Source organism: Doryrhamphus excisus, chromosome 23 (assembly GCF_030265055.1).
Source record: "Doryrhamphus excisus isolate RoL2022-K1 chromosome 23, RoL_Dexc_1.0, whole genome shotgun sequence".
NCBI classification, from domain to species: domain Eukaryota; kingdom Metazoa; phylum Chordata; class Actinopteri; order Syngnathiformes; family Syngnathidae; genus Doryrhamphus; species Doryrhamphus excisus.
The window spans coordinates 8,667,218-8,694,004 of NC_080488.1; the positions used below are offsets into that span (position 1 = coordinate 8,667,218).

A 26,787-nucleotide genomic window follows, 5' to 3' on the forward strand; every position below is an offset into this window, starting at 1 on the left:
CCTGTTGCATACATTACCTTCCTTTTTGCATCGGTGTTCTAATGTTTCACAAGTCAGACACTTATTGCTTATATATGGGTCATGACCTTCTTTCGCGACAATAAGAACTCACACCCGTGGTGTTATGACGCTCAGTAAAGGGAATCACAATGATACTAGGGGAGGGAGTGGCACAAAAGCAACCAATAACAAATTAGTGCAAAAACTCTACAGCCGGTTTAACCTAACACTCCTGTGTGATGAGTCAACGGTGAACCAAATTCCACAGAGCAGGAATGTAGTACATATAGTACAAGAGAGGAGGAGGGACTACCCAAACATTTTGTCCTGTAACTATAAATGTATCTTACACCAAGTGGGGGTAAGCAAAGACCCTTCAGAGTGACCAGAAACCGAAAAAGTGCATGAAATATATAAGTCATAGTACATCGTATAGATTTTTAATAAAAATGTAACATGTTTATAGACTGAAATTTGAGGCAGAGCTTTTGCTATGTTTTTAATTCCCACAATTACAGTACATAAGCTAAAGTCTGCACCCACAAACGGGAAGTGAAACAGAGGACGCAGTGCAGTGATTTGGTAAGCCCGATCGTGTTGTCACTTGCCGTTTTTCCCTGTCCGTTTACTGTCATTGTTACTATAGGCAACCACTGAGCCATCATGGGAAAACACACAGCTTATATCCAACAACTCACATGCCCGGAATGTGTTTCATTTCCGAAAAAGGTTATGAGTGGAAGTACAAAAATGAGAAGAGGACACATTTTTGTACTAAGTTATCATCTACTAATGTAGCATACGTAAATACTGTACATGACAATGAATCATGATGAGGGAACTTTCTGTTTTTGGTTTTACATACCCTTATGTGTATAAATGTATATATATATGAATCTGTAAATTATTCAAGAATTTATTCTTACTTTCATAAGTGTTTAAAATTAATTTAAAACCTATTGCTGTTACATAAAATCACATTCAGATTCATCTAAATCTCAGAACTGCTTTAGTACTATGAAACTACTACTAATCGGCCAATTAAACTTACAGGCTTCCCAGTATTTTAATCGTTTCTTTGTCTGAATTGACCTCTTGAAATCAAATAACTTTAAAACAATGCTCTAAATTGTTGAAATGTGCTAATTCATGTGATATTTTGAAGTTATCTTATGTTATTCAATGTGCAGGGTTACATAATGTTAAGTGAAGAGTGAGATAATAATTCAAAAAAATATAATACTTATAATACTATTTTTTGCATTGCATATAGCATAAAACGTCTGACAGAAAGGCTCAGGAGGATAAAGTTGACTACATTTTCACTACATTTCACTACATTATCAGTCAGAAATAACTAATTTTATTCATATAAAAGTATTTTGAAAGGATTATTAAGAGAAACACATTTTATGTACTTGTGTTTCGTTATTATTTTTCAAATTTTTACCTGAATACGTCTGGATTCCAAACCGGAAGTAGAATCACGACAAACCGGAAGTATCTCTCCACCAATCACATTGTGCTAAGCGTCCTAAGCTGACGTCAACCCGGTACCGATGAACAACCGGTAGCTTTGAGAAGAACCGTGTGGTCGCTGTGATTTTGGCCCTGAATCAAGCCACAAACCGTGCAAGCATCATGCCTTTCGATGTTAGGAGGTGAGTACGGGCCTTCCGGCTTCTTTTTGGAAGTTAGCATCCATTCAGCTGTGGGTGACTATAGCGGTGAGTAATGAGCGAGGTAAAGTTGTTACGGTGGTCAACATCTGGCATGAATAGGCTTCATTGTTACATGTTTGGTTGTTTTTCACAGAATCTCCTATTTATCCTCCTTATTGACATTCCCCATAACCCTTTATTATTTTTATTAGGCGTGGAGAAACTCATTTGACTCGCCTCAGTGTTTGGTAGCTAATGCTGCTTGCTAGGCTGCACATGTAGCACACAGTGAGTGTCTGGTGTGAATTCACTCATTAACTAAAGTATAAAAAAGTCCCCTAATACACATTAATGATTCCCCAGCAGCAGACAGTCCATTTGTTGCAACTGCAATGCCTCTCCATTGATACCAGAGCACCAGACACTCATACAAAGCTGTTGGCACTGCCAACACAATTAACACATTAAGTCATAATCAAAATCCTAATTATTGCATGAATTTAGAAAAATGCACACCTTAATTACATTGCATTCAACTGTTTAAGGATTATCACACAAAGACTATATGATTAGAACCTGATTAGAACCTGCATAAAGGTTATCCTTTTGTCATATCCTGTTTAGACTCTCTGCAGACCCATTACACAAAACCTGCATTGCCACACTCCGACAGACCCCCTATTGACCAATTAATTAGTTTCAGCAGAGTGTGTCACGCCATACTGTCGGTTGCGCCATAGGTTGAAGCGTACACTTTCCTAGAATGATGTGATGCACAGCACAGGATGTTCAGTTCCGTGAACCGCTCAAAAATGTACTTTCTCAGAGACGCTAAATGCAGAGGAACCTGTCGGTTGAACACAACTCATTTGATTGTTTAGACTAGAGGGTTGAGGTGTTATGGGGGAACTTGAAATATAATGATAGACTATGAAGAAAACAACAAAGATGCTTTGAACAACCTCAATGGGGGACACGAATCAATGTGGAACCTTGGTTAGTGTCATTAATTTGATTCAGGAGGTCTGACTCTAACATAAACATCTTAACCCAGAGGTTCCTAAAGTGGGGTTTGTGTTTAAGTGTGCAGGTGTGTGTGTGGGGTGGAGGGTACATGACTTCCAGGCAGATGCCTGAAGAGGTACTCGACTGTGAAAAGTTTGGGAACTACTGTTCTAACTGAAACAATTTTTAACCGAGTGGTTAGCACACAGGCTTCACAGCTAGGAGACTCGATTTCAATTCCACCTTCTGTGTGGAGTTTGCATGTTCTCCCCGTGCATGTGTGGGTTTCCTCCCACATTCCAAAAACTAGGTTAAATGCTAGGTACGTACTTCGGTACGAGGTGCATTATTAAAAAAAGAAAAAAAAAACCTTAAACTGTATTATGGAAAGCAGGAAGTGAACAAATGTAACAGTTACTGATTGTAAAAGTACCAGATGGAGGGGTAGGATTTAATAAGCTTTGCTTCTTCCTACTCCTTTTGGACATGTGGATCTGTGAACTGATTATGTGATGCATTCAATTGTCATCTGATGCATGTTCAAATTAAATAAATCCATTACCATTACCAATTGGCGACTCCAAATTGTCCATAGGTATAAATGTGAATGAGTGTGAATGGTTGTTTGTCTATATGTGCCCTGTGATTGGCTGGCCACCAGTCCAGGGTGGACAGGTAGGATAGGCTCCAGCATCCCCGCGACCCTCTTGAGGGTCTGGAACCAATTCATTGCAATAAATAAGGAAGGACAGTATTTCTTATATTTAAACCAGTGCCTCTCAAATAGTGGGGCAATGGTACTTTATATGTTAGTGCGGACCTGCCAACATGTACACATTTTTTGTACATATGTGTCTATATGTGATTGGCTGGCGACCAGTCCAGAATGTACCCCGCCTCTCAATGGAAGACAGCTGGGATAGGCTCCAGCATGCCCGCGACCCTCGTAAGGATAAGCGGTTTGGAAAATGAATGAATAATACAAATGTACCTATTGTTGGAAATGTAAAAAGATGTCAATCTGGCCTTGGATTATTCAGTACCTTAAGACTCACTAATGACTCACTATGTGCCCTGTGATTGGCTGGCGACCAGTCCAGGGTGTACCCCGCCTCTTGCCTGAAGACAGCGACCTTTGTGAGGATAAGCGGCAGAAAATGAATGAATGACCCAATCAACAGCGCCTCTGCTGGTTGGACACTGTCAGTTCAACACAGACACATTTTTAACTAGCCATTGAATGAATGGATGATATTTCCATCCCTATGAATAAAATATTATGGAAAATGATTATGTATTCTACTCTAACAATATGATACTGGTGGCTTTTATAGCCAGCATTAGAGTAGTGCTAAATTAAATGAGCATTAGTGAGAATGAGGCTTTAGATACACGCTCAATTTTCATGTAATGGTTTAATTACGCCGCAGCTTAGAAAATATATTTTGCATAAGTATGTGCTATGATAGCTAATTATGGTAGTCTCTTGTATTTTTGTCTTGCCCTCATTGCACTCGCATTTTTGCTTTGGGAGCCAGCCAAACCGGAAATATTGTTTATGTGCTTGTTTATACTTTGTTTATTATAGACTGAGTCTTCAGCCATGCACACATTTATAACTATGGTTTTAATTGTAACTTCCAATGTTGCAGCCTAAATCATAAGCGATGTGTTAGTTCGAGGAGGACTCATGAACAACTGACTCACTATGAGTCATGTGCTTCATATGTTTTTTTTTTTGTAAGATTTTGTCTTTAAAAAGCAACCTTGTGTGTTTCATTTCTTGGGGTCAGCAGAGGGTGGACGGTACACGGTGTTCTCGCTAATTACTAAACATTTTGAGGTCTTGTGGGGAGGCGTGACGGAGCGAGGCAGACGTGCTGACAACAATTCAGGAAATTACAAGCGTCAAGGATGACCTCTTCGAGTCAACATTAATATTCATGATTACATAGTGTCCTCCAAGGGGAGGAAATGAACGAGCCTATCAAAGGTGCAATCTCTTGAAATAGTGTACTACTAAGCGCGTTCGAACAATTCAAATCTGATCTTTATCGCCATTGTGATAATTACACTAGCGCAAGTTCAACACCTAAAAAAAATTTATTCATTTTCTACTGCTTATCCTCACAAGGGTTGCGGGGAGTATATTTCTCTATTTTGGTATTTTTATACTTGAAACTAGAAAATACAACAAAATGGAGAGTTGTGAAGCATAAGTGTACAAAAAATGTGTACATGTTGGCAGGTCCGCACTAACATATAAAGTACCACTGCCCCACTATTTGAGAGGCACTGGTTTAATTATAAGATATACTATCCTTATTTATTGCAATGAATTGGTTCCAGGCCCTCAAGAGGGTTGCGTGGATGCTGGAGCCTATCCCACCTGTCCACCCTGGACTGGTCGCCAGCCAACCACAGGCCACATATAGACAAACAACCATTCACACTCACATTCATACCTATGGACAATTTGGAGTCGCCAATTAACCTAGTAAAATCACGCACAGCTCTGCTGCAATGTTATGAGGTATCTATCCCAGGTTCCTTGTGCAATAAAAAGCTGTAGAAAGGTGTAAAAAGTTGTAGAACGCAACCAGTACACACAGTCATGAAGTGACGGTGATGCCAAAAATGCGTAATTAGGACACCTGCGCTTGTTACGTGACGAACGTGTCATATGATGGAGTCGTGTGACACATTCATTGTGTAACACACACTGTTTTACTGTGGACCATTAGGGTGTTTGCACAAAACTTCACAATCCGTTCAGATCGCTGTGGGGCATTTTCATTCGTTTGGAGAAATCTCTAGTTTGAAGAGCAGGGGTGTCCAAAGTATGGCCTTGGGAGGGCTATATGTGACATGTGACTGTTTTTTTTTTAATTTTTAAATTGGCCTGTGACACAAAAATATGATTTACAGTTTAACATAGAGTAAAAATATTAAGAGATAAAGGTTGTAATCTAACAAGAAAAAGTAGCAATTTTACAAGAACACCGTAATATTATGAGACAATTACATCAATGTATTTAAAAAAAGATTAATAATAGTAATTTTTCATATATAGTAATAATAATAGTAATTTTTCCAAAATTAGGTTGCAGATATGTTATGTTGTAATAATAATAACGTGACAATATTATGGGAAAAAGTCAAGATTACAAGGAGACAATTTACATGAAGAAAGTTGAACCAGTTGGGGGAAAAAAACAACAGCAAAAATGAAGAAAAAATATATTAAAAATATTTTATAAAATATTATAAAATAAAATATAATTTTAAAATATAATAATTTTATATTATAATATATAATTTTAGGAAAATATTCAGAGATAAAAGTTCTAACAAGAAAAAAGTCACAATTTCACAAGAATAAAGTTGTTATATTATGAAGAAAAATAATGTCATTTTAGTTGCATAGAGTTTAAAACTAAAAATACTTTTATTTATTATGCATATATTTAGAAACATTATTTGAGAAGGGAATTCAAATACTTAGGAAAAAAAACAACTATTATATTTAGTACTAATAAAACATTTTTCACCCATAAGGCTATCATAAATGTTTGTTGGTTCACAAAAAAAGTTTTTATCATTTTTTAAAATCATTTTTTATCATTTTCCAGTGTGTACTCCTCGGTGGAAAAAGTTTGGGCATCTGTGCTGTGAATAATAATGAAACTTTACCACCAAGCATATCAATTTAGTTTGCGACAGTAGAGGAAACGGTAACCCTGGTCAGGTTTGTGGCTCAGCTACGGGGTGCGTAGGCGGTCTGGTGATAGCTGCATCAGTTATGTAAATATTTTGAAATACCATCAAATGTCATCTTCAGTATTTTTTTTTATGCCACTTTTTCTTTCAACATTCACGGTGAAAAGTGGGATCATAATTTGCATCAAAGTGATATGAGATGTGTTGCTAGGCATTTAACACCAGTTAAACAAGTCTATATCCCTGCTTTATATACTTCATGAGGATCTTTAAAAAATTGTCAGTATTTTCCTTCTTCTCTGTGACGCCACTCAATGCGGTTTGACCCAAGAACAGGAAATTCTGAGTGGAAGTGACCGAATAAAAAGCCTGAATGGACCCAAGCTTGGACCCTACTGGCAAAGAGAAGAAAAAACAAAGTGAAGTAGCAGGGATCGGGCTGGACAGGAAGCAACTCCCTACCGCTTCCTCCCCCACCCAGCATTGCCTCAACGGTGATGATTTCACTGGCAGCTCGCTGTGGAAGAAATGTCAACAGATGTGACTGTTTTAGTAAGAGATGAGGAAGGAGTGTGAGAGGTTCTGTGCTGTCAGTGGTTCAGTTTAGGTCAAAAAATGTATCACTGCCCAAAAAGGACATGTTAGCTCATTCACCTAAATAGTTATGGTGTTGAATCGCACATTTTCCCTCCTCTTCGCTCCTCAAATAGGTTTAAATAACATTACTTCAGAAGAGCTGAATGTGTCACTTGGTAATGACTCTTCGCTTCTGATTCACCGCTCGCTGACGACTTGTTGAAAAAGTTTGAATTGTTGTCCTTTTTATATGCTTTTGGACACTTTTTTTGGGTTATTAATGAGTCATAAAGTACTGAATAACCCAAGGCCAGATTGAAATCTTAGGTACATTTGCATTATTCATTCATTTTCTAAACCGCTTATTCTCACAATGGCATGCTGGAGTCTATCCCAGCTGTCTTCAGGTGAGAGGCGGGGTACACCCTGGAAGCACAAGTGTACAAAAAATGTGTACATGTTGGCAGGTCCGCACTAACATATAAAATACCACTGCCCCACTATTTGAGAGGCACTGGTTTAAATATAAGATATACTGTCCTTCCTTGCAATGAATTGGTTCCAGGCCCTCAAGAGGGTCGCGGGGATGCCGGAGCCTATCCCACCTGTCCACCCTGGACTGGTGGCCAGCCAATCACGGGGCACATATAGACAAACAACCAGCTACTGATACAGATGAGAATTTAATTTAATTTGCAAATTACTAGGTCATGGTATTTTTGTATCTTTTTCTATTTTGGTATTTTTATACTTGAACCTAGAAAATACAAGAAAATGGAGAGTTGTGAAGCATAAGTGTACAAAAAATGTGTACATGTTGGCAGGTCCGCACTAACATATAAAGTACCACTGCCCCACTATTTGAGAGGCACTGGTTTAAATATAAGATATACTGTCCTTTTTTATTTATTGCAATGAATTGGTTCCAGGCCCTCAAGAGGGTCGCGGGGATGCTGGAGCTTATCCCACCTGTCCACCCTGGACTGATGGCCAGCCAATCACAGGGCACATATAGACAAACAACCATTCACACTCACATTCATACCTATGGACAATTTGGAGTCGCCAATTAACCTAGCATGTTTTTGGAATGTGGGAGGAAACCGGAGTACCCGGAGAAAACCCACGCACGGGGAGAACATGCATAAAGATACCCGAGCGTGGAATCGAACCTGGATCTTCTAGCGCAAACCACAGTTCACTGTGCGGCCCAACTGTGCGTTCCCCCCAAAAATGATCTTTCAGAACAACTGCAATGGCACTCAATGTTAATAAAACGAAACAACATGGTGGACTGGCGTATTTTAATCAGTATGTTAGCAATATGCAGACAATGACGACATCAGACCATGTTTATTCTCAGTCGGGGGAAGTCAAATTACAGCAAAAATAAATTTGAAAAACATTGCAAAATTATAAAAAAATAAGAGACCTTTTATTAAGGTCAGGTCAGAAATACACTGCAGACATTAGGCCTGTGTTTGGGTGTGTTGCAGTCGTCTGCCTGGGCCTGCATAACTAATGGCTGTCTTCCAGAGCTAACATTCCAGCACTCCTCTGTAATATCGCACAGCCTGATGGGTACAAAGTGTGCTTCCCTTCTCTGCACGTAGTGTTTACCTTTTCAATCTTTTTTTTTCTCTCCCACTCCCCCTCACCTCTCTTTCCACCTTCTTCCTTTCTCTTCTCAGATTCGACATCTACAGGAAAGTACCAAAAGATCTCACCCAGCCCACCTACACAGGAGCGTTCAGTGAGTGCAAACCAATAATTTGTTATTTTTGTGAGATCATTTGTCCACTGTAGAATCGTAGGCATATGGTGATGAAACAGTAAAGCAACACGGTGTGGAAATCAAAGTATTTCTATTAACTCTAACAGAGGCTGTACATTACAGTAGAAGTGACTGTTAATTGCATTCATTATTTCCAGTGAGCTCTAATAACAATCCATGTCTCTCTTTAATTGCCATTGTTCGCTTGCGACAAAGATTAACAAAAGTTGTGGTTGAAAAAACATCGCCCCGAGTGTTTCAGCAGAGAATCGCACATCTCTCACTAACTCCGACAAAGAACTATTAAAGGATCCAGACGATGTCAGTTTGTAACTGTTCTAACATGGTTTTATTATTATTTACATGGCAAAGAATATATATTGCGATATATATTGTTATTATGAGAGGAATCACTTTAGCAGCTTCACACTATCATGGTAGGTATACATATGTATATTCATTATTAAATTGTTCTTTTTTGTGGTTGAAAAGATCAATTAGAAGATTTAAAAAAATGCATATTTAGGTAAAATGTGTTATTTGCCTGTAATTAAGTATTTTCAGGCATAAAAATGGTAAGGAAAATACAAAAATATGCCATTAAGAAGTATTCTACAATACATTGGTATTGTAAAATACTCTACAACGAGGGTCTCAAACTCAATTCACTTGGGGGCCACTGGAGCTAGGGTCTGGGCGAGACTGGGCTGCATCAGGTTTTCAAAAAAACAAAAAAAACGCATTTATTAAAAACAGAAAAATGAATAAACTTTGCTTTGGTTTCGATTTTCTACAAGAAAAGCTCTGATAAAACATTCCACTGTTCTCAAATATCTTAATTTTTATTTTTCTGCACAAAATAAGATGAAAAATAAACAAATCAAGAATAAAGAAAATCAATCAATCAGTAATAAATAAATATAAAAATAATAATAAAACGGCAAATAATAAAAACTTAATAAACCACATATAGTTGGTGGGTAGACAAATTATTTTTTTCAGATTAAAATGAACAAAGCATTATTAGAGCCCTGTAGACATGACAAAACACGACTATAGTCACATTTATACTCTTTTTATTTACAACATATTGCGCAACTGCTGGGTCTTGAGACACATGCTAACTCGCAAACTAGAGAGCTAGCGACCTAAACGGTAGCCTTCAAGTTATTTCCTTTAAACTTAAATAGCCAAAAACTTACCACTTCCACACGGATAGGGAGGTTAACTATTAACAGTTATTTAACCTTTAACATGAACATTAATCAAACGTAATATTTTTTTCTGGGTACATGATACCATACAGCATCCATATCAAACTTGCGCGGGCCGCACTAACATTAAACTTTCATATCAAGGCGGGGGCCTCAAACTACGACTCGCGGGCCGCGTGTTTGAGACCCCTGCTCTACAATACCAATGAATGAAAATATTCATTCATTCATTTTCTACCACTTATCCTCACGAGGTGGGGTACACCCTGGACTGGTCGCCAGCCAATCACAGGGCACATATAGACAAACAACCATTCACACTCACATTTAATCTAGCCAATTAACCTAGCATGTTTTTGGAATGTGGGAGGAAATCGGAATACCCGGAGAAAATCCACGCATGCACGGGGAGAACATGCAAACTCCACACAGAGATGGCCGAGGGTGGTATTAAACCCTGGTCTCCTAGCTGTGAGGTCTGCGTGCTAACCACTCGACCACTGTGCAGCCCACCAGGAAAATATAAAAAATATAAAATATGGTTTAATTGAAATGCATAAAGAATTAAATGTAGATAAATGTGTTCATGTCGCCGACAGCTGTGATTCAAGTGCCTTCTCGCCCAGATAGATAGATGGATAGATATCCTGTCTGAGTCAGTGTGCATGGCGTAGTACCTGTTAAGCACAGCTAGTATGACAACAATGTTAATGACAGCCGTAGGCATCTTTGAATATAATTCCACCCACATTCCGTCTTTGTCACCAATAAGTCATCATGTAATCATTGCCTTTTTTTTTTCTTGACTTTTCGCCACTTCAGAAGATCCCATGACACATTTTGCGCTCCTCATTTTCTAATATCGGTCACATGATGAAAGCACAAAGAACAAAAGGCTAGTCATATGAAGACCTGATGACATAATATTTAAGTGGTCCTCATTACAAATACCTTCCTGGATGACGGGGAAGGACGCTGCTAAAGATGTCTATTTCCCACCCAAGAGGAAAGGGATGTAAGTAGTTCCTGTGCCGAGTCACCACCCTTCCTGTCGCCATCTACTGTCTGGTCCGAAAGGGAAGTGAGTTGTTGTCGATATTTGGGGCGGCTTTCTTAGAGGCGACCAGAAACGACAAAAGGCGACATATTTGACCCCTGCCGCACTTGTTGGTCTGTTTTAGCACCACATTCCTTTGGGGGTATTGTATTTTCTTCGAACAATACCTCTGTTTTCAACTATAGTGCCTTCCGGAGCCACGCCCCTTAGCTGTGGACACAGTGACATGTATAATATTTGTTAGTCCTGCTCGAGCTGATGCTCAAAATGGTCCTCGGGCTGAGCAGAGTCAAACGGTTCTGTTTGCAGAACTGCTAAAGAATTCACTTTTTGAGTCCACTAAGAAAAAAAAAATGAGCTCATGTTATGTCACTTTGCTTGTCAGTTTTTCCAACTGTACCCCCCCGCACTCCCCCCCCAACCAGTAAGAATAACTTTACAGTACGTAGTGCCTTCGACTCTTCACTTCAAGCTGAATTACTGGCTTGTGTGTCATTGTGACATTGTTGTTTGTCAGTTAAACATTACCCAAAGCAGATCCTTTAACAGCCACAAGTATGACTGTGACGCCCTGCCAACCGCAAGGTCATGTGACTGTGATCCTTGGAGACGGTTGCTACATAAACACGCCTCACCTGCTGAGCGAGAGCTTTCTGGCCGAGGCTTCTCACCATAGCGGTCAGACCGCATTTGTGCAAGCACGTCAGCTCCTTCGCTATTTATTTTGATACACACATGACAACATACATGCACTTAGATTAGTTTCACTTTTGAAATAAAACTCCCCAGACGCTTAGATATGCAGGAGTCAATGAGTTCAGCTTCGTCATGGTGTCCCGCTGTGATGGCATTTCATGTGTAATTAATGGAGGAGGGTGTCTTAAAAACCAGCGTTAAAGCAAGCTTAACACCACCATTAGAGCTGCTATTCAGAGAAACTATTTACAGCCTCTGTGATTTCATGTCAGCACCACACGTCCAACTTCGTTTCCTTCATGGAGCAGACTAGCTCATTTGGTTTGCATCATCTTTTCAAAAACGGTCATGTAATATGTGAGAACTGCCAAATGTGATGTTGGTGTTTGCCTTTCTGTGTGTTTAAAGGAAGGTACTCATTCACACTTTTTTCTCCTCTGCCCTGCAGTTTCCATCCTCTGCTGCGTCTTCATACTTTTCCTCTTCCTCTCAGAGTTGACGGGATTCATAGCTACTGAAATGTAGGTATCCAGGGCTCGACAATAACGATGTACCGATGGCTCGGGGCAAGTTAAAACAAAATTGGGGCAAGTAAATCCAATCAGTGATATTCCCGTCGGGCAAGTGCACTTTGGCATGCCATACTGCGAAAAGTTTTTTTTTTTTAAAGCGGTTCTTGTTGGGTGTTGGTAAAACACGGACTGCGTAATTCCAGTGGTAATTTGCAAACCAATTCTTGCAAATCTTGAAATGCACCAATCAGAATCGTTTATTTAGACCGCAATCCGCGTTTTACCCACACCCGTTCTTGTTCGCGATCAACCAATCAGCGATCATTTGACTACGAAAACATCTATCATGGCGTCCCTGCCAACATGGTCTAATTCTTCAACAATTCTTTGAAGCGGTCACAATGAAACACCACCGATTAGATCCAATACCAAGTGCTGATTTTTGCACAAGCTACAAAATGTAGCGGTGAGACACATGCTAACTCGCAAACTAGAGAGCTAGCGACCTAAACGGTAGCCTTCAAGTTATTTTCTTTATACTTAAATAGCCAAAAACTTACCACTTCCACACGGATAGGGAGGATAACTATTAACAGTTATTTTTCTCACCTTTGCTTCACAAATTGTTTGACAATTGAGCATTTTTTTCTGGATTAAAAACACTTTACTAGTACACAAATGTGCACAACTTATAAATATCACTGCTTACTACGACTATGATGTGTAAGGTAGTATGGCATGCCATGTTAACATACATCTTCACAATTTGATCTATTTAATCATGATCTATGTACGAAAACAACCACAAGAAATGATAATCATTTCATCTTTATTTGAGATTCTCATGTGATGCCACAAAAATTATATGATATCATTATGGCAGTCTTTTCATTTTACATGGGGCAAGTTCAGGCAAGTAGTTTTCACCTTAAGGATTCCTTATGGGCAAGTAATTTTTGTTTTTAATGTAGACCTCTGGTATCGCACTTTGCTAAACACAAGAATATGTTGTAACATCCTGGATGGCAGCAAGATGCACTAAGATGCCGCTTGGTTGCTACACTCGTACAAAACGTGCAATCTGGAATACCCGACACCTGAACGTCATCACAAATGTCACTGCCCTCATTTTGACGCTTTGTGCCGGGAGTCTGTTTTGTCACAGGAAATTGTCTTTGTATGTGCATCAACCTCTAGGTAATGTGTAATAAAGCAAGGCATGAAGTGAGGTGTGACGGTACGGAAATTACATTGGCACAGACGCACAAATGCTCCAATATATTCCCAATGGTTATCAATGTATATTTACTGTGCTGACATAGGCAAGCCTTACTGTCCAATGAAAATAATTTCAATCATTTGCAGTTTCTTCAGAATAAAAAGATTTTTTCCACAGATGATAATAGAAAGTAATGGAAATAGTAATAATAATCAAACCATAATTATCAATAGTAATGGTTTTATTTCATTTAAACATGCATCAGATTACAATTGAATGCATCACATAATCAGTTCACAGTTCCACATGTCCAAAAGGAGTAGGAAGAAGCAAAGCTTATTAAATCCTACCCCTCCATCTGGTACTTTTACAATCAGTAACTGTTACATTTGTTCACTTCCTGCTTTCCATAATACAGTTTAAGTTTTTTTTTCAAGAATAAGTCAAATATGCATTTCTTAATCCAATAATTAATTATTGGTTTATTAATTAACGCTGATGGAGCCAGATATGACCGTATATGTTTTTTCATTGGATAGTAACATCATTTTGTATTCATGAATATTAATCACCTGATACTGTATACAATATTGTGTTATTTGTACATATTCCTGCTTACGTGCCACAAAGTAACCGTTACATTTGTTCACTTCCTGCTTTCCATAATACAGTTTAAGTTCTTTTTTTTTTTTTTTAAATAATGCACCTCATACCGAAGTACGTACCTAGCATTTAACCTAGCATGTTTTTGGAATGTGGGAGGTACCCGGAGAAAACCCACGCATGCACGGGGAGAACATGCAAACTCCACACAGAAGGTGGACTTGAACTCGGGTCTCCGAGCTGTGAAGCCTGCGTGCTAACCACTCGGTTAAAAATTGTTTCAGTTACATTTGTTCACTTCCTGCTTTCCTAATATAGTTTAAGGTTTTTTTTTCCCACATATTGAAGTACGAGGTGATATAATATATAATCTCACACATTAAAAGTGTAAAAACTGTCTTCCTTCACTTTAATAACATTAGCATGTGTTTCATTGGACAGTAGTGCATGCTGGAATTCTGTATGAAATTTCTGTTATTGTATTATCGGACCGTAACCAGCGTTCTTCTTGCTTTTGCAGTGTAAACGAACTGTATGTGGATGACCCAGATAAAGACAGTGGTGGGAAGATAGAAGTGAGTTTAAACATCAGTTTGCCAAACTTACACTGTGATTGTGAGTATATACGCAATATATACACATATATTCTTTCTACTTGTTTTTTGTCTGTTTTGCACTGTCTATAGCAGGGGTGGGCAAACTACGGCCTGGGGGCCACATCCGGCCCGCCAAGTGTTTGAATACGGCCCGCCCAATCTTTCAAAAGTATTTCATTTAAACTCAACATACAACCTGGCATCATGGCCTGAGCCAACCTTTTGATGGTTGTATCAATTTCGTTGTTTGACATGGTGTGTTGTTTACAAAGTGCTCCTGAAAAAAGAGACACAAGCACATAATAATAATAAAAATTTAAATAATAATTATTATATTATTATTATAACTATTATGATTATTATATTTATTATATTAATGCTAATTATTATATTAATTATATATAATAATATTGTTATATTTGCATATTTTACATAATAATAATATAATAATTATTATTTTAATTTTATTTTAATTATTATAATATTTTATTATTTTTAAAATATTTAAATATAAATATAAAATAATAAATAATAATAGCAGATTGCATGACAATTTTACAGATACAATAATACCAGGTGGACTGTTACGTGTAAAATATATAGTCTGCCCCCCCCCCCCCCCAAAAAGTTTGCCCACCCCTGGTCTATAGCGTCATTTGCCATGCTTTTTCGTTTTACGCGTCCTGGATAAAGTATCATTGTGATTTCCTCACTGTCTCATCTGTCTATGACATAAAGTTCCCCCTGCAACAAGCCCACTAGAAGACTCAAACATTCATTAGTAATACAAACCCACCGATTTAATCAATGCTCACAAACGATGGTGGAAAGATTGGGTCCAGATTTCTGCAGAAGACATTTTTGGCATTCGGAAAAAAACAGCTGCTGGCCTTCTGTTATGACAAGATCACTCATAACACACCAAACAAAAGCTAGGCTATAATCCAAACTATAACACCATCTGGCATTTCTGTCTGAAATGTAAAATGTGGTATTTTCCACACTTATGGAGAATATTGTCAAAACATCCTCTGTATCTGCTGTTCCAGAGTTAAACTGACTTTTAGCATGTTGCTAGGCATTGATGCATGACTTAATTGGAAAAGCAGAACATGCCTCATAATAACATCATCATCATCATCTTCTTCTTCTCCCCCACACTACACTCACTTTTGGTACTCTTAATCTCTTAAAAAGGAGAAACACGACCTGATATATCTCTGTGCTGTATTTTGATACCACCATTAAAAGAAGCAGATGGGGGGGTTAGGGGTGTCCAACATGCCTCACATGTCAAAGGTCAGACGTACGGCATGTGGAGGTCTTTAGCAGACATCCCACCTGTGCTCGCACTCGACACATAGCCAGGCACCGAAAATAGGCCACTGCTTCACTAGCCTGCAGGGAGGTGCTACACGAATAGTGGTTTAGTGACGATGGACAAACACAACGGAGATGTTGGGGGGGGGTTGGGTCAAACATTTCCACGTTAGTCACCACGTGGGTCAAATTTAGTAAAATGTACTGAACTACTCGGCACGTATTCTGGAAAATATTTTCCTCAACGGGTTTTAAGACACATGGTTTTTATGAGAAGTAGCAAGTCACGGATGATGTGAGCATGCAGTTATTCTCCTCAAGTATATTGATTATATATATATTATATATAAACTTAATTACACCAGCAATATGCACTTACAAAACATATTTTTATTTGATTAGAACAGTATGAAATGCTGTATCACAAACTTTCCTCTGTAAAAGCATAAAGTGTAGCATTTGGATAAATAAAGCTTTCACATCCAGCTTTAAATTTACAAAAAAAAAACATAAATTAAATTATGTATACAGAGTATACAGTCCCTGACTTATCCACCATTAGAACAGTATTTTTGTGGAACTAACATCAGTAAAAAAGTCATTTTAGGATGCTTGAAATAACCATTATTTAACAAAATAGTGATATCAATTTAAAAAACAAAATACCTGCAATATCACAGTACTACTTTTGTAGTATACAAAAGGACCTTCGCATTGCTTGCTAGCGGCAGGTCCTCATGGTGTCTCGCTAAGTCTCGGAGATTTGTGTCGTGTCGTTTGTGTCGTTTCCCCCCCAAAAAATGCATTTATTAAAAACTGAAAAATTAATAAACTTTGCTTTGGTTTTGATTTTCTTCAATAAAAGCTCTGATAAAACATTCCACTGTTCTCAAATATCTTACTTTTTATTTTTCTACACAAAATAAGATGAAAAATAAACAAATCAAGAATAAAGAAAATCAATCAGTAATAAATAAATAAATATAATTATAATAATAAAACGGCAAATAATAAAAACTTAAGAAACCACATATAGTTGGTGGGTAGACAAATTATTTTTTTCAGATTAAAATGAACAAATCATTATTAGAGCCCTGTAGACATGACAAAACACGACTATAGTCACATTTATACTCTTTTTATTTACAACATATTGCGCAACTGCAGGGTCTTGAGACACGTGCTAACTCGCAAACTAGAGAGCTAGCCACCTAAACGGTAGCCTTCAAGTTATTTCCTTTAAACTTAAATAGCCAAAAACTTACCACTTCCACACGGATAGGGAGGATAACTATTAACAGTTATTTAACCTTTAACATGAACATTAATCAAACGTAATAATTTTTTCTGGGTACATGATACCATACAGAATCCATATCAAACTTGCGCGGGCCGCACTAACATTAAACTTTCATATCAAGGCGGGGGCCTCAAAGTAGTGTCGTGCGGGCCACATTTGGCCCGCGGGCCGCGTGTTTGAGACCCCTGATATACAGTCAAAAATGTAAAAAATGCCTAAAAATATCGATATCATACGAAGTATCACGATATATCGCCGAAACAATATTTTCTTACACCCCTTATAGCCACTACTTTTCATAACTGCTGTTAATTTCTTGGTATAATTCACTTAAACAATACAGTAGTCATTATTGTACTTTTAATGTTTTATGAATTGATTGTAAAGAACCTAAGCAGGACACTGCACGCTTGTCTTCCAGTGGTGGGGTTGGACATCCAAGACGAGATGGGCCGCCATGAGGTCGGCCACATTGACAACTCGATGAAAGTTCCTCTCAGCCAAGGAGCCGGTTGCCGCTTCGAAGGAGAGTTCACCATCAACAAAGTAAATCCCGCACTTCTACTTGTTGCTTCCGATGTCTGGACCTCATGAATCCCCTAGCGCAGGGGTGGGCAAACTTTTGGACTCGTGGGCCGCACTGAGTTAACAAAACTGTGCGGGGGGCCAGAATATATATTTTTTATAACACACACATTATTTTACGCTTATAATTCTAACAGTCCACCTAGAAATATTTGTCTAATTTTATTTATTTATTATATATTTTGATTAATTATATGATATATATTAATTGTATTATTATATATATTATATTTAATATATGATATTATATTTTTACATTATTTAATTTATTTATTTTATTTACTTATTTGTATATATTATTTGTATATATTTGTATTTGTATAACAGTCCACCTAGAATTATTTGTCTAATTTTATTTATTATATTATATTATATTATATATTATATTTAATCTACATATTATATATATACATATATAATTTATTATATATATTATAATTATATTATTATGATTAATTACATTATGTATCAATTATTATATTTTTATACATTTATTATTTATTTTATTTATGTACTTATTTGTATAATTCTATCTGTAAACGTGTCAGCTATATGTTTTAAATATGTTCCATATATCCCTTTTTTCCAGAGCACTTTAAACATCAAACCACATCAAACTTGAATTTTACATTAAAAATAATTTTTTATTATTTTTATTATTATTATTTTTTTACTGAAGAAGACATCCGACTTGCAAGTCATGTTGCCAGCATGTATGTTAAAAGTTAGAAAGCAACTGGCGGGCCGGATTCAAACGCTTAGTGGGCCACATGTGGCCCCCGGGCCGTAGTTTGCCCACCCCTGCCCTAGCGTGTCGTCTAACCGTTTCATGCGTCAGTGTCTCCGTAAAGCCACACAATCATTAACCCAGCAGTTGTACGTTTAACACATTCACCCGTGTCAAGTAGGATGGTTTGTTGTCCGAACGTTTAATTTTCCCGACTCCCTCAAAGTGTTATTTGTTAACCACAGTCTCCTTCCATACATAATTATGTGTACTGTCAACAAACTAATGCATTTTTATTTGGTGAAAATAGTTCTAAAAGTGCTAAATGACATGTGCAAAACTGTCTTATGTCGATGTCTATGAAGTCATCTAGTGTGTGGTCATATTTCTGGACCACTTGGTCAAACTTTAGCAGGAGTAGGACTTAAGGACGTAAGGAATTAAGGCACTATTTCCACCCCGACCAGGTATGACAGTACTGTTTAATGCCCAGTTAGATTTATTGACCAAAGCAAAAGAGGTGGTTTGCAGAAAGAATTGGCATCATATTATTATTATTATTAAATTGTCTTACTGAGTGACTGGACTTGCTTTGGTTTTTAACGTCTTGTTTCACTTCTCATCAACTTCTTCTTCTCAACAACACAAACTGTGCATCATCAGTACAGCTTTTATACTGGCTGTAATTTAACTATGTGAGAGTACCTAATTGTTGTGGCTAGTAAGTTTATGGTTTAACCGATGAATACCCTATTTATAATATTTGCCCGTGCATGTGTGATCAGGTGCCAGGAAACTTCCACGTGTCCACACACAGCGCCACAGCCCAGCCCCAAAATCCCGACATGACCCACATCATCCACAAGCTGGCCTTTGGGGAAAAGCTTCAGGTTGATTTTGCACACAAAAACACACAATATTTAATTTTTCAGTTACAAATGATCTGAATAGACATATATATTTTTTTTTTTTTTTTACAAAAAATTAGTTTGAGCATTGAAAGCAGAATTTGTACTAATAATGCACTTTTTTTTTTACCTATATCACAAAGCTGAGGTGCAGGCTATTTATTTTTTAAATACATATACTATAACTTCTTAGCATAACCAATTGGCCATTGTATCCTTCAGTGGACTCCCCTGTTTTAGAATTTTGAAAAAATTACTCATCCCTTCCTTTGTGTGTCACGCAGGTGCAAAAAGTCCAAGGCGCGTTCAATGCTTTAGGTGGAGCTGACAGGCTGTCCTCTAATCGTGCGTAATTATACACATTATCATGATTACAGGGTGTGATGTCATGTGATATGATGTCATGTGATTCAGCGAGATGGGATGATGGCTGATTGAATCCAGTTTTGATGCAAACTTATTCAAACTGCTGGCATATCAGCAGGAAAGTTGCATTGTGGTTTTACAATGATGTCACTAATACTGTTAATAATGTAATAATAATATGAATCATTTGTTTTGATAGCCATCATTTTCTTTGAATATAGTTACATTTTTATCAAATTAAGTGAATGGAAAAAAAAATCCAAAATTTAATATAAAAAGCTATAACTCCTACATTTCCCTTTCAGCGCTCGCGTCACATGACTACATCCTGAAGATTGTTCCAACCGTTTATGAAGATCTGTCGGGCAAACAGAGGTTCTCCTACCAGTACACGGTGGCAAACAAGGTGCTGTCATACTTCCCTTTTTCCTGTTTGCATACCGTGGGAATTCAAAGTCAGGGCACATATAGACAAACAACCATTCACACTCACATTCATACCTATGGACAATTTGGAGTCGCTAATTAACCTAGCATGTTTTTGGAATGTGGGAGGAAACCGGAGTACCCGGAGAAAACCCACGCATGCACGGGAAGAACATGCAAACTCCACACAGAGATGGCTGAGGGTGGAATTGAACCCGCGTCTCCTAGCTGTGAGGTCTGCGTGCTAACCACTAGACCGTCGTGCAGCCCATTTTTAGTTTTTTTCAAACTCCACACCGAGATGGCTGAGTGTGGGGAGAGACAAAATAAGAAGCAAAAAAGTTACCACTTCCACACAAAATAGGAGAACTCATTCATTCATTTTCTACCGCTTTTTCCTCACGAGGGTCGCGGGGGGTGTTGGAGCCTATCCCAGCTGTCTTCGGGCGAGAGGCGGGGTACACCCTGGACTGGTCGCCAGCCAATCACGGGGCACATATGGACAAACAACCATTCACACTCACATTCATACCTATGGACAATTTGGAGCCGCTAATTAACCTAGCATGTTTTTGGAATGTGGGAGGAAACCGGAGTACCCGGAGAAAACCCACACATGCACGGGCAGAACATGCAAACTCCACACAGAGATGGCCGAGGGTGGAATTGAACCCGCGTCTCCTAGCTATGAGGTCTGCGTGCTAACCACTAGACCATCGTGCAGCCCATTTTAGTCACCTTTACAACTGTATTGCCTGAAATAGTAGCTATAGCCAGAGAAAGTAAGACATAAGTTACCACTTCCACACAAAATAGGAGGAGAACTCATTCATTCATTCATTTTCTACCGCTTTTTCCTCACGAGGGTCGCGGGGGTGCTGGAGCCTATCCCAGCTGTCTTTGGGCGAGAGGTGGGGTACACCCTGGACAGGTGGCCAGCCAATCACAGGGCACATATAGACAAACAACCATTCACACTCACATTCATACCTATGGACAATTTGGAGCCGCTAATTAACCTAACATGTTTTTGGAATGTGGGTGGAAACCGGAGTAACCGGAGGGTGGAATTGAACCCGCGTCTGCTAGCTGTGAGGTCTGCGCGCTAACCATACGACCCATTACTTTTCAAGTGCAAGTGTAATTAAAAAATATGACAATATATTGCAATATACTAATTTAATAGATACTACGTTCCATTCTTATGCATGCTGTGTATGTTACTGGCCCCGCCTCCACCCACCACCGGCGTGTAGCAACATGATACAGAGGAGAAAGTAATTTAATTTGCAAATTACTAGGTCATGGTATTTTTGTATCTTTTTCCATTTTGGTATTTTTATACTTTTATACTTTTACTTTTATACCCTTGATTTCGGACTTGACTTGACAGGCAAACTGATTCTCTTGATGTGCACACTTTCCTGGTAAATCATTCCTGGTGGGCGGAAACAACCATGGACACTTTAAGTGTCATCACAGTGCAGGTTGTAGAGTATTCTGAGGCCATCATAAATGTGTACTATTGTTTTTTTTTTTGACCTCATATGGTACCTCATCTGCTTTTGGTTAAGATTCCTTCTTAATGAATCATATATGGTGAGTTTTTATCAGAATACGTTACTATTATGACTCATAAGTGACACAGCCGCAAGATAAGAATGCGATTACCCGATCATTCGGGCTCGTTTTGACACTCCTGGTTAAAAAAAAGTCGTCCTGCTTCTAACAAGTATGCTTTGGCTGTGTCCCTTTGCAGGAATACGTCGCCTACAGCCACACGGGCAGGATCATACCGGCCATCTGGTTTCGCTACGACCTCAGTCCAATCACAGTGAAATACACAGAGAGGAGGCAACCTCTTTATCGCTTCATCACCACCGTGAGTCACTCTAGCATGGCTTTCATAGCGGGAAACGAATCCAAAAGTCACTTTATTTACATTGAAGACCTTTAAGGTGTTACAGTAAACAAATAGCAACACTCTGGGAGAGCCAGTGGAGCGTCTACGTGCTGATAAGTACAACATGATGTCCAAAGACAATTTGTCAATACATGCTTTTCATTGGATTGCATTCTTTTGACTATGTATTGTTGCTTATGTTAACTTATGTTACTTTTTTGAAAAACTTTTTGAAAAGCGAGGTATTTAGTCATTATTTTATTCAACCATTGTTCCTGTCCAAAGAAAAACCATATAACTCAAATTTGGAGACTTAGTTGTCCCTCTTATTGCGGTTAATTGGTTTCAGACCAAAGTCAATTTTCGCTAATTAAATAACTGCTAATTAAATAACTGCTAATGAATTAACTGCTGGCGGCACGGCGGTCTGGTGGTTAGTGCGCAGACCTCACAGCTAGGAGACCAGGGTTCGGTCCCCACCCTCGGCCATCTCTGTGTGGAGTTTGCATGTTCTCCCCGTGCATGCGTGGGTTTTCTCCGGGTACTCCGGTTTCCTCCCACATTCCAAAAACATGCTAGGTTAATTAGCGACTCCAAATTGTCCATAGGTATGAATGTGAGTGTGAATGGTTGTTTGTCTATATGTGCCCTGTGATTGGCTGGCGACCAGTCCAGGGTGTACCCCGCCTCTCGCCCGAAGACAGCTGGGATAGGCTCCAGCATCCCCCGCGACCCTTGTGAGGAAAAAAGCGGTAGAAAATGAATGAATGAATGAATAATTAACTGCTAATTAAATAACTGCTAATTAAATAACTGCTAATTAAATAACAATGAATTAATTAACTATGAATTAATTAACTGCGAATTAATTAACTGCAAATTAATTAACTGTAAATTAATTAACTGCGAATTAATTAACTGTGAATTAATTTACTACCAATTAATTAACTGCTAATTAATTAACTGCTAATTAATTAATTGAATATTTTCATAGTTATGGCATAGAAAACCTGTATATCAGCTTCTAAATATGTTTTTTTTTTATATTAGAGACCTGTACACATGATATAACACCCCTATAGTCACCTTTACAACTGTATTGCCTGAAATAGTAGCAATAGCCAGAGAAAATAAGACATAACGGATGTTTTTTTATGGATAGCGTGTTTCCAAGGGTCGCGTGCTGGAGTCTATGCCAGCTGTCTTCGGGCGAGAGGCGTGGTACACAGGCCACATATTGGCAAACAATCACATCACAGTCTCATTCATACTTAATGACATTAATTACATACATAATAATAGTAAATTACATATTAATAGTAAATAAGCCCTTTTAAAATGATAATAACTCTCCTGCTCGTGTGCGTCACAGTAAATGTGCTCCCATGGGAGACAGGAAGTGATGTCAGATGTTCACAGTAAACGCCTGTTCTGGTCATGGCAAACAATTACTGACACCTAGTGGCCAATGTAGAATACCACATTCACAATTAGAATGCTTCTTTTGCCTTTTATTTATAGTTTGCTTTATTTAGCCATTTTTATGGTAATGGTTTTATTTCATTTGAACATGCATCAGATTACAATTGAATGCATCACATAATCAGTTCACAGTTCCACATGTCCAAAAGGAGTAGGAAGAAGCAAAGCTTATTAAATCCTACCCTTTCATGTGGTACTTTTACAATCAGTAACTGTTATATTTGTTCACTTCCTGCTTTCCATAATATAGTTTAAGGTTTTTTTTCCAAGAATAAGTCAAATCTATGTAAATATGCATTTCTTAATCCAATAATAGCCTGTATTCAACCATGGTTTATTAATTGATGCTGTAACGCTGATGGAGCCAGATTATTGGATAGTAACATCATTTTGTATTCATGAATATTAATCACCTGATACTGTATACTATATTGTGTTATTTGTACATATTCCTGCTTACGTGCCACAAAGTTGCGAGGACTAAATTGCTCCACTCATTGTGTTGTTTTTGGTTTCACGCAACTTAAAAAGCTGGCGATGACGATGCTTATGACTCATGAGTCGACACTCGTGAGTCAACTCTTTGCTTGCATTCTTGCGTGCGATTACATGCACTTAACACGGGTACCAAGGCAGTTTACTAGCAGTCAAAAACTGACAGATCCTATCACTGTTTATGTGTGTGTGTGTGTGTGTGTGTGTGTGTGTAGATCTGCGCCATCGTGGGTGGGACATTCACGGTGGCGGGCATCATCGACTCCTGCATATTCACCGCATCCGAGGCTTGGAAGAAGATTCAGATTGGAAAGATGTCCTGAGGACGACACTAACAGCCCTCCCCCAACCCCAACCCCCACCCCCCCGACCCCTCACCCATGACTTATTTATAAGTGCAAAGTAGCCTGTTAGCTAAATCCAGGTATCACGGTGACCATGGAAGGGGTTCCGGCACTGTGGGGATCTCACTATCAGGCTACACGCTTTCCATCTCGGTTACTGACACCCCTCCCCCCGGTTGCTGACTATCACATGTCCAAGTTCAGAGTGTGTCGGGGGGGTCAGCCAAGGGAGCAAAAATGTACTGAAATTGATGTTTTTTTTACAATGAAATTGATTTTTATTTTTATTTCTTTAAAAAAAAAATTTCAATTATATATTTTTAAGGCAAACACATCTTCGCTATTTTTTCGACTGCCTGTCACTAAAACGAAAAACTAAAAAATACCGTTTTTTACACCCATCCTCTCCCCTTACATTATATACATTACACTGATGATCACTGTGTCCTTTTTAGAACGTTCCACCAGAACAATACAGTCGTCGCTCGCAATATCCTATTTTTTCATAAAATTTATTCACTCATTCAAACCCACACATTTTTTAGTTATTATTACTATATTATTTATTAGTTATTTACGATTTTCCATCGTTTCAACAGACAAACATTACCTCAAGTACTTGGAGTAGGTCAAATATTAATACTGTGATTTGAGAATGGACATTAGCTTACCTTACATTAAAAAAAAAAAATCTCTCATCCCATCTAGTGTGGAAGTGGTAAGTTTTTGACTTCTTAAGTTTAGAAAAAATAGAACTTTAAGGCTAAATAGTGTCAGCAGTATAAGACTTAACTCTAAAAATAATTAAATTTAATCCTGGATAGCGGAAATTAATTTAACAGTTACAAGCGACGACAATACTGCCATCCAACAATGTCCTTTTTAAATAGTTAAAAAAAAAAAGTGACCTCATGTATGTGTTTTTTTTGTCTTTTTTACCTTTGTGTTTTAGGGTCACACTTTGATGAACTTTTGATTTTACAGGAATAAAGTACAATATGGGGAATAGTCACGTTTACTGAGAAAGTAGTAATATTGCTGCAAAAATGCAACAATTTAAAGCAGGAAAATGACTGAAAAGTACTGACATTGTGGCAAACTCCTTTATTCTTGTTAAGAATGTTCCCGTTTTTATTTTTCTCAGGCATTTTGCTGCTGTTTTGGTTAACATTCATATGGACATAGAGTACGTCTACCTTTTTATTCCCGTTTTACAGTTCTGTATTGAAATTCTGTGTAATGTAATGTAAAGGTGCCAATGAAGTTCTTGACAGATTGTTAATGAAAATCATATTTATTTTGACATGTTTCTGTTCTCGGCTGCACGGTGAGTGAGTGTTTAGCGTGCAGGCCGCACAGCCGGGAGACCTGAGTTCGATTCCACCTTCTGCTATCTCTGTGTGGAGTTTGCATGTTCTTCCCGTGCATGCATGGGTTTTCTGCGGGTACTCCGATTTCCTTCAATATTCCTAAAAACATGCTAGGTTAATTGGCGACTCCAAATTGTCCATAGGTATGAATGTGAGTGTGAATGGTTGTTTGTCTATATGTGCCCTGTGATTGGCTGGGTGGCGACCAGTCCAGGCTTTACCCCGCCTCTCGCTTGAAGACAGCTGGGACAGGCTCCAGCACCCCCGTGACCCTCGTGAGGCTAAGCAGTAGAAAATGAATGAATGAATGAGTTCTCCTCTTATTTTGTGTGGAAGTGGTAACTTTTTGGCTAGTTATTTTGTCTTTCCCCACTCTCAGCCATCTCTGTGTGGCGTTTGCATGTTTGCAGGTATGAATGTGGATAAGCGGTAGAAAATGAATGAATGTTTCTGTTATGTATTGGCTCTCAATATCAGGTAAACAAAGTTACAACATGGTACTTTTTTTGTAGTGTTTGTTAATAAAAAGCTTAGTAGCCGAACTGAGCTCCTGTTTTTGAATGGGAAAAAATAGACAAAAAGAAATCGAACCTTTTCGCCGTCCTTTCATGTGCCTGTAAATGTGTACTTATTTGTGTGAAGTGGACCTTGCACCAAGACACCTCATTTACAGCAGAGGTCGTCATGTGTGATGTCAGCTCATAAGAAAGTGATAAGCTAGTCGCTATGAGTATACATGTAGCGCTGATAAGAACCTCATGGCTCATGACTCAGCCCCTTTTGTTCACTCTGCATCCCTCAGGTGGCCTCCGTCACCGCGCGATGACACTGCAATCAGGTTAAGCTGCATGGACCATGACAGGAGTTGTGTGTTTTTTAATAGGATAACACTTAAGGGGGGGCATTTGTGGCACACAGCTGTTTTTCC

General features: G+C 38.4%; 1 protein-coding gene across 1 annotated transcript; it reads left to right on the top strand.

Moving 5' to 3' along the window:
* Positions 1-1,514: 1,514 nt before the first annotated feature.
* On the top strand, positions 1,515-25,780 carry ergic1 (endoplasmic reticulum-golgi intermediate compartment 1). The gene is made up of 10 exons (XM_058063206.1): positions 1,515-1,661; positions 8,654-8,715; positions 12,152-12,224; positions 14,558-14,652; positions 17,675-17,799; positions 19,351-19,455; positions 19,758-19,818; positions 20,145-20,245; positions 22,025-22,147; positions 24,361-25,780. Exons 1-10 carry the CDS (start codon positions 1,642-1,644, stop codon positions 24,466-24,468), a joined length of 873 nt encoding a protein of 290 aa, XP_057919189.1. The 5' UTR covers positions 1,515-1,641; the 3' UTR covers positions 24,469-25,780.
* Positions 25,781-26,787: the final 1,007 nt, after the last annotated feature.